At 51.4% G+C, this 9,548-nt stretch overlaps 1 protein-coding gene across 4 annotated transcripts in view; it reads right to left on the bottom strand.

Annotated features, from left to right (window-relative positions):
• Nucleotides 1-5,119: 5,119 nt before the first annotated feature.
• Nucleotides 5,120-9,548, bottom strand: part of Tom1l2 (target of myb1 like 2 membrane trafficking protein) — a 119,232-nt gene continuing 114,803 nt past the window's right edge. For all 4 annotated transcript variants that reach the window (XM_051180507.1, XM_051180509.1, XM_051180510.1 and 1 more), the window contains one exon: nt 5,120-8,598. In XM_051180507.1, the coding sequence (XP_051036464.1) occupies nt 8,450-8,598 (149 nt within the window). In that variant the 3' untranslated portion in view covers nt 5,120-8,449. The remainder of the gene's footprint in view (nt 8,599-9,548) is intronic.

The raw sequence follows: 9,548 nt of genomic DNA, 5'->3' as shown, positions 1-9,548 counted from the left end.
CCTCTGCTCCACAGGATGGAGCCAAGGAGAAGCTTTCCTGGGGGAAACTCGGAGAACTTCAGAGGAAGTTGGTGGTTTGTCTCAAACACCTCCCACCAAAGATCTCAGGACCCCTTGCTGGGGGTCCTTGGCGCTCAGAACACCAGTGGGTTGTGGTGATCCTGGGCAGGGCGGGGTCTCAGCCTGGCTAACAGGTTCAGTACTGTGCAGTCATGGGGCTTGCTTGTGACAAGCCGGATACTTTTGTTGTATTAACTCGTTCAATCCTCCCAACAGCCTTAGGAAGATGTCTATTCCCATTTTACTCCACAGATGAGGCAACCAAGGCGGGAGGAGGAGAAGGGGCCTGCCTAGGACTCCCCAGTGCTGCCCTAATACTGGGGACAGTTGCAGAGCAGGGTGGGCAGCACGGAGACCCAGGAGTCTCCGTGCCAGAGTACTTAGCCAGTTCGCTGCCAGTTGGGGCGGGGCCCCTAGTGGCGTGACTCGGCGTCAGCGTGCGCTGGCAGAACTTGGGCTTTGGTCACAGGCCCGGTGCCTGCTCGACCCGGGGGGGGGGGGAGGGGGCTGTAAAACCTAAGGACACCGGCTTTGCCCGGTGGGGCTGGTCCACTGTAAGTGTGGCTTCCAAAAGCCCAGATTTCCGTACCTGCCCCAACTCGGTTACCTGGGGGACCAACGTGCACCTCCGGGTTGGGCCCCATCCTGGAGACACTGCTGGGGTCCTGAGCTGTGAAGGGCAGGGCCTTCTTCCCAAGCAGTGCCCTCAATGTTGGGAGCTCAGAGGTGCATGGATGGCAGGCCCTAGGCAGAAAGCTGTATATGGAAGCTGCTGGGCCATCAGGGCCACTTGCCACGACTCTGATGTCCTTCTTGACTGCTGGAGCTGCGCGTAGGCCTGCCTGGGCAAAGGAAGAGAGGACCAGGCAGTGGGAACAGACTGCTAAGAGTCCAGAACCACTTGGGAGGCGTTAGCCTCCTGACTTCACTTTATACCAGAAGACTGTGACATGAGAATTCTTGCCCTAGATGAGGGCTGATCTCATTGGAGTCAATCCTGGGAGCTGTCCAGGAAGTGTCTAGGCCTCTCTGAGCCTGTTTCGCCCACTGCGGTGACTGCTTGGCATTATCAGTCCCTCAATAGATCTCCACAGATTATAGATCTCTTACAGATTATAGATCTTAAGAAAGATCTTGTGAAGTTACAAGAGGAGAATATGTATCTCTTGGAAAAGTAGAAGCAGCACTGAAGAATTGTCCACTGATTGACAACATCTGTGCTTTTGCCAAAAGTGACCAGTCCTATGTGATCAGTTTTGTGGTTCCTAATCAGAAAAAGTTAACCCTTTTGGCACATCAAAAAGGGGTAGAAGGATCTTGGATTGATATTTGCAATAACCCTGCCATGGAAGGTGAAATACTGAAAGAAATCCAAGAAGCTGCAAATGCCATGAAACTGGAGCTATTTGAAATTCCAATCAAGGTTCGATTAAGCCCGGAGCCATGGACCCCTGAAACTGGTTTAGTAACAGATGCCTTCAAGCTGAAAAGGAAGGAATTGAAGAACCATTATCTCAAGGACATTGAGTGAATGTATGGGGGCAAATAAAATGTCACTCTTATTTACATTTGCACAGGAGGTGGCCTGATGGTTTTTCAGTTCTAGACTTTAAGCCTTTGTTGACCTGTTCGAATGCAAGGCATATCTTCTCAAGACATTAAAAAACAAAAACAAAAACCAACCAAAAGTGGTTAAAATCGTTGAGTCTACTTTAACTTAGTTTTGCATAGTTCTAGTGAATCTGAAATCGAAGACATTTCTTTTAGCTGTATTACTAATTTTAGAGCAGAAATTCTGTTTTTAAAAATTAGCCTTAGATACACTTGTTTTTATAAAGAAAAGATATTTCATGCTAATGTAAGTGAATTGGAGTTGCAGTAGATATAGTTGAGGAAATTCATAGCTTCCAGTGTCTATTGTCTTCCTAGTTCAGAAGTTTCAATAGTAATTATGACAAAATTGTGTATTAACAATACTCAATGTAGAAGTGCCTCAGGACTTTAAAATTCTCTTCCAACCATTTACCTTGAAGGGAAACAAAAATCAGTTGTCATATAACCTGGAGTCGGTATCTTGGGTATTATTTTAAGATCATTAACTGTCATGTAGGTTAGACTTAGAATCATTGCAATACTGTGAATAATTTCAGTGCCTGAAGTTAAGAATAAAGCAACATATGCCCAAAGCCTGTGCACAGTGAGGAGTTAAGCTCACAAATGGGGGAGGGGAGATGCTGGCTATTGAGGGGAGAAGCCAGAGTAGAGCAAGTGCATCAATAATGGCATCACCCAACACCAGTCAAGTCCAGCCCTAAGAATCCCAGCTCTCCACTGCTTGCCACTTGACTGCAAACTGGGGAACAGAACCTGGTGGGAAGATGCAAGTTTATTCAAGACTCACTTGTAGGAAACAGCAGATTCTCCATCTCCTGGGGTTTTCCGAGGCATAAAGGGCTTGCATAGAAGAACGGGAGTGTGGGATGAACACAGGAGGGAAGCGCACGCACGTGCTGAGTGGGGTCTTCCCAGGCCCCCTATCCCTTGGTATTTTGGCTGCTGTAACTCACTTTGACTTGGTTGAATAGAGAAGGTGCTAAACCTTGCACAGACCACCAGATGTCCCTGAACTGGCAGTGGGCAGCGTTACCCCCTCTGTGCTCCCAGCCATCAGAAGGTGAAGCAGGAGGTCTGCATCTGAGACCAGCTTGGGCAGCTCCCACCTCTTAAGCTTCAGTTGGGACTTCTCATCAGAATTTAGAATGTTGGGCAAACGGGAACAGATTGCAGTCTCTGCTGAGGGGTTAAGAGGAGCCTCAAAAAACAGAAGGGGTGGGCATAGGAGATGAGTCAGAAGAATCTGCAGAGCTGGATGGTGGTGGTGGTGTACACCCTTAATCCCAGCACTCAAGAGGCAGAGGCAGGTGGATCTTTGTGAGTTCGAGGCCAGCCTGGTCTACAGAGTGAGTTCCAGGAGTGAGAAACCTTCTCTGAGTAAACTAAAAGGAGAATCTGCTGTAAGGACTGTGACATGTTCAAACAGACTGTTTCACCTGAATGTTGGATTTCAGGCCATACCAGACTGACAAGCCAGGCTGCAGGTTCCTTTCTCTGTCTTCATCTTCCCTGGGATTACCCCAGCCCATTTCACTCAAAGGTTGATGAGATGCACAGACCTCTGTGGGTCATTCACAATCCCATCTCACAGATGAGGGAAGGGGCACAGTGAGTTTTCTGGTGCCACTACTGTCAGGTGTGAACTGTGTTGTGTGGACAGAGAGGCGACAGCCCAGAAATTTGTCTCTGTCCATCTGTACCTCAGGAGCTGGGCCTTCTCCACCCACACTGTAGGCCTTGTGAAGGCTTCATCTTCCTCTACTAACAGCCAGGGTTTTCAGGGTGAGTTCTTGGTATTTTATGCAAACCACTGGAAAAAGCTGTATCCTGGAGCTACAGGAAATCTCTAGTTTTTATGGAGGAGCCAGTCTTGAGGAAGCAGATCCAAGACACACAGGACTAGCAAGTACCCAACCTCACCTGGATACAGCTGTTCCTGAAACACATTCCTCTTTCTGACTTCTTAACCAATTTCTGCCACAACCAGTAAGTCAAACATGCCCTTTAAGTGAGGAGTTTGGGCCACAGGCTCCATCCTGACAAAGAGGCCCTGGTACCCCAGCCCCAACTTTACCAGCACAGTGACACACAGGCAGATGTTAGCTAGGGTTACAGCAGTTTCATACACTTATACATGAGCTCCGTCCTCAGCTCCAGGAGGTGAAGGGTCTGAAGGGCACAAAGTCCTCAAATTAAAGGAGGAATAGGCACCTACTCCTGTGTCCCCACTTAGTCCCTTTACCTCAGGGCTGGCCAGGGCCAGTTCTCAAAGGACAATGCCTCAGAGTAGTGCCCTAGGGCAGCCTCCTGGAATAGCACAGGAGTTCACAGAAAGGAAGAAGGTAGGTGGGGAGGGACAGAAGTAGCTACTCTGAAGGAACAAAAAGTCTCTAAAGTTGTCACAGAACCCTGCAACTCTGACTGAAACCAATCAACTGTATACTTTAACAACACAGTCGGGGGAGAAGGGTCCACGCTCCAGGAGCCAAGACTTGCAGACTTAGCACTTGGCATGGCTTCGTAGAAGATTCTGAAGCCTTTCTGGCAGAAACCCAGCTGAAGGGGTTTGGATGCGCCAGGTCTACCTGCTGTAAGCCAGGGTAAGCAGCCTTGCCACATCTGCCTGAGACCCAGGAAAATCCACCACACATAATCCCATGGTTCTTTGGTAGCCAGAGTAGCCATATACCTGCCCTCTCCCCCAAAGCCTGCTGCTGTCCAGGACACAGGAGTTTCTTTGCCAGACCTCTGGGATGGGGAATGAAGGAAAGGGTCTGCAATGCTCCCTCTAGCAGGGACCCATGAAGGCCTGTTAAAGGCATGTGGTCTTGTGGTACAGGGCTTCCCAGCACTTGGGAAGCAGAGGCTGGGTGATCTCTGGGTTTGAGGCCAGCCTGCTACACAGTAAAACAGTATATCATCTTCTTCTTCTTCTTCATCATCATCATAATTTAACTTTATTTTATGTTCATTGGCCTAAAGGTGTCAGATCCCCTGGAACTAGAGTTACAGAAAGTTGTGAGCTGCCATGTAGGTGCTGGGAATTGCACCTGCATCCATCTGGAAGAGCAGTCAGTGCTCTTAACTGCTGAGCCATCTCTCCATCCCAAGACAGTACTATCTTACTATGAAATAAAATTAAAAGGCAGGCGAGAGCTGGAGAGACAGTTCAGTGGTTAAAGAACACACACTGCCTTTGCAGAGAACTAGGGTTTGGTTCCCAGCAGCACCCATACTGAGTGGTTCACAACCACTTTAACTCCAGCTCCAGTGACTCCAACACCCTGTCCTGGTCCCTGTGAACTAATAAGTCACATATCCATACTCAGATAACACACATAAACACATCATTTAAAATAGAATTTAAAAAAATAAAAAGAAGCCATGTAGGCCAAATTTCAGGCCCTTTGGATGCTCAGGCCAACTCAGATATCACACGGGTGTGGCTGGTTCAACTATTTATTGTGGCGTACTTTACATGCAAGAACACAAATTAGAGAGACAGTACTTGGAAGCAGAACCAGTGGGGGGGGACACACTAGTTGTCACACTGAGCCACCCTCCAGAACCAGCTCTACCCACAGAAACACAGGACAGTGACAAGAGTCTGACTTGTGAGACAACAGGATAACAAATTCAATACCGTCTTTCCAGCAGCCCCAAGGATCCTCAGATCCTCACAAATGAAGTGCAAACTTTAGGAAGAAACACTACCCCTACTCTCCCAGAGAGCCTGGGGCGTGAGTATGGCAGGATCAGTCAGAAGACAGGGCCAACAGTTGTTCTTGGGGACTAGGGGAAGCCTAGCCTAGACCTCCATGAACAAGAGGGGCTGGAGATGGGCCCTGGGCTAAGCGGGTACCACAGAGCCACAAAGGGAGGACCTCCAAGTAGAGACGTATTTTCCCACTGGCCTCCTGTATGGCCGAGCACACAGGGAGACCCCAGTCATCCCAACAGCAGACCATAGGAAGGCTGTGGATTTGACCAGGCTCTCTGCTGCTCTCCCAGCCACCTAGGGCTGAGCCGGCCCCAAGAGTGGCAGTGGTCTACTCTGAGCCATCTGAGACCATCAGCCAGAGGGTTGTGGGCAGGAAAGTCTTGTGGTGGAACAAAGGAACTCACTGCCACCAGGCCACCTAGGGTCTGGCCACCACTTCCCAGGTGAGCAGTGCTGTGGGTGACAGCATGGGCTGGGTGGGGAGGACAAGGGCAGTGAGCCAAGGCACAGTCACTCACACTGAGGGGCTGACAGGAAAAATGGAAGCCAGCTCTGGCCACAGCTACCAAGAAACCCTTTTGGCTCTGAAACACCATGTCCCACATACAGACAAATGAGTTGGTCAGTCTCAGCCCAACTCCAGCCTGCCTTCTTGGTACCTGGGCAGGAGTCACTCTATGGCAGGCTCACAGGGTCAAAATACACCTGGTGACTTTCCTTCACTACACCTGATGGCCAAAAAGGTAGGAAGAAGCAGTCTTCACACTTCAGCACACAATGAACAAGAAAAGGTTAAACACATCCTCAAGAAAATATTTTGACAAAATAAATATTTTAACCTATAATCAGGTGTAATTAGTGCTTATGAGTCCCGGCAATAATTTAGTGTAATTAAGTACACACTCTAGCTGTGATTTCTAACACTTGTAGAGGCTGCTGGCTTGAGAGGGCCCAGCTCTAAGGACTTTGCCCACAGATGGTGGGGAACCAGAGGCCTCAGGCCAGGGCAGTCCAAAGAGTTGAACCCCCTTCAGAACTCCCCAGGCCCAAGCTTACTTCTCTCAAAGGCCTCAGACACATGTCACTTCAGCCCACAGATAAGGCAGACTACCTCTAGACAAGATGTGAAGAATATAAACCAAACCACCAGCTGTGCTGGTCGGGGGCCAGAAAGGTGGCCTCTTGGCAGCCTATGGGAGTCCTTGAGTACCTGCTGCCCTCAGGGCAGCTGGGCTCCTCTAAGCCACACTCAGCAGCTGCAGTCGGGAAGATGGACAGCTCTGGACATTGGTACTAGAAGCAGCCTTGTTGGGAAACCTGGTTGTGCCCCCGTCCCTCCCCCATTAGTCTCTCTCCTTGATGGAGGCCCATCTTTCTCTCTACATGATCCACAAGCAAGGGGCAGCCTCTTAACTCAGAGATGCTGGCCTGACTGCCCACAGGCCCAGCTCTTTAGACTGTGCACAGCTGATCCTTGCAGACAACCCTTCTAGACTGTGTTCAAGGCCAAGCTTCCAGGTATACTGGGCTCCCCAGCCTCCTCTGGTGTGTTAAGTCTTCAGAGGCCTTAACAGCCAGCCTAGCCTTAGAGGGCTCTGCCCGTGAGAAACACTGAGAGAGAAACTCTGCTTGGCCAAGAGTCCTGAGTGGAGTGTGGAGGTGTGGGAGGTGCTCAGACAGAGCTGGGCAGTTAGCAGGTCAGTGTGACATCCTCCACAGGTCCTACCTTCCGAGACTGCTGAAGGAGAGGTGCTGGGGCTTCTGGGGTAGGCAGTTTCTCTTCTCACCCAGGGCTGTGGCCCCATCCTAAGAGCTGCCCAGAACCTGTGCACTGATCCCACTGCAAGTGGAACCCAGCCTCCTCCCCCTGCTGGGACTGGTGCTCGGGTGGTGACAGGTGTAGCACTGGGTCATCCTAGCAGTGGGAAAGGCTGACCACACATTGGGTGGGGAATGTGTGGTGACTTGCCCAGTGGTACAGTAATACAGCTGCAGTAGTATTTTTCCTTTTTCTAGGCAATAGCAGCTAGACCAGGACTAAGGGAGCCAAGACAAGGGCAGGAGCAGGTATCACCAGCTCTCGTCTCGGGTGCTCAGATCCAGACTGTCAGGCTTCAGACTGAAACTGGTGGCTGGGGAACATGTGAGGTGGGTGGCAGGTCAAGTGAGAACAGCCATGAAGGCTGAGGCCATGTTAGGGAGGAGAAGAGTATGGCTCCAGCCTAATGTGGCTCCTGATCATCTGGAACCCTCCAGGCACAGCACACAGCCACCTGCTGCTGGGCCTGGAGGTAGCAATGTGGAGGTTGTAGAAGGTGAAGCCTAGTCATGGGATACATTAAAGTCATGTTGCTTTAGCATCAGCCCTCTCTAGACATCAGGGCCGATGAGAGTGTGAGTGTGCACGGTGTGCATGGAGTAAGCTCTCTACCATCCTCAGAGCACATGCCACCTGGGCCGTTCTCACACCAAGAGCCACGGGTCCCGGTCTTAGTCCCAGGCATGGCAGCTAACTGATGGAGAGAGGGCCAGGGACATGAGGGATCATCAAGGTAGTAACCCACAGAATCCACTCAACCACAGACACACTAGTGCCACACAGTCTAAGGAGAGAGACTAAGCCTGTGGTGACAAATACTTGAGCCCTGCTTTCCCAGAGTCCTTGATGGAGGAAGGGAGTCCCGGGAGCAGAATGTCTCACCTAAGGAAGCCGCGAAGCTAGGTGGAAGCAGGAAGGGGTTGTAAGAGTCAGTCTGCTCAGAAAATGTCAAGGGGCTACCTTGCTTGGGGCTGGACCACTCGCTGCTTCTTCCTGGGAAGACCCAAGGCCAAGAGAGCCCTTAGGGTGAGGGAGGACAGGACCTCTGGTCAGAGCTGTTGCCACCCAGAGAAAAGGTGGCAAACCAGGCCCTGACCAGGGAGGCCTGGGAGCAAACAGTGGCATTTCCATGGAGATACAGGTGTGCAGGCTGAGGGGCTGGGAGTGGCCAGTGCCCAGTGTCCACTAGGAGAGTCAGCAGTGACCTGCCATGGGGAGGCAAACCACAGGACAGCTCACAGGGCAAAGAGTGCATCCTCAGACCGCTCTGGCTTCTTCCTGTTGGAAGTATTGGAGGCTGGTGCAGGGGCCTCTGTGGGGGGCGAGGGCAGGTCTGGAACTGTTTCTGCAGCTTTGGCTCGCTCTTCCAGGAACTTATCGAACTCTGCAAAACAAACCAAATTGAGGGATAGGCTTGGTAAGGGGTCACTTAGCTGGAACCCCACACCCTGGTTTCCAGCTCCAGTCAGGACCACATTGGCCTGGCTGCCCTCTGAAGGAGGAACATACAGGTTGCTGGGAGAGGGGGGTGGGAGGGGTGTTGTAGAGCTGGGAGGGATGCTGGCAGGAGAGCAACCAGCCAGATCCTGGGTAATTCTGGGCCCTCCCAGTCTGGGGACCAGCCTAAGGGAAGTCACTATTCCCCACTCCCCAAACGCAGAGCTGGTGAAGCTGGTTTAGGGGCATGTGATTGGGCTGGATCCTGTACACTGCTGTGGGCCCCATGATGGGGAAAAGATATGACGTCCTCCAGTCTCTTCAGATAAAAATTCTGGAAGAAACACTGGGTGTAGAGCACCTGCCCCTCCAAGAGCTCAGAGTTCTATCCACCCCTCCCCCATCAGCACAGGGCAGGGCCGAGAGAGCAGGCCAGCACCTGCTTACACCACAGGCCCACCCTCGCTGACCCAAGGAAAAGGCAGAAGTGAGGCTGCAGAAGGCAGCCGCTTAGCACGGATGGCAGGTCCTTGGACTGGTCTTTGCCACAGGGTCTGGAAGAATACAGGGGAGGGGCAGCATGGGATGAAGTGTGGAAGGCAAGATGGACAGGAGGTCATGTAAGATGGGAAGAGGGCAGGAGCCTTGCTGGAAAACCAGACCCATGTCTCTACCTGACCATCAACATAGGCCCAGATGCCCGAGAGGCCCTGCGCACTCTGCACTGTGCGATCTGAGACTGTGTGGACTTAGTACCTGGGCAGAACCTAGGATAGTTCTCTGTGCCCACCATTCACCCTCTTAGTTACCTTTCCATGCTCTTCCCTGCTTGCCCTAAAGGGGAGGGAGGAATGGCACTGCTATATCATCAGCGTGAGTCCCTATGAAACCTAGGGC

This window comes from Phodopus roborovskii, unplaced genomic scaffold (genome assembly GCF_943737965.1).
Source record: "Phodopus roborovskii unplaced genomic scaffold, PHOROB, whole genome shotgun sequence".
NCBI classification, from domain to species: domain Eukaryota; kingdom Metazoa; phylum Chordata; class Mammalia; order Rodentia; family Cricetidae; genus Phodopus; species Phodopus roborovskii.
The sequence above is the reverse complement of the archived record's forward strand: the minus strand, read 5'-3'. Positions and strand labels throughout refer to the sequence as shown.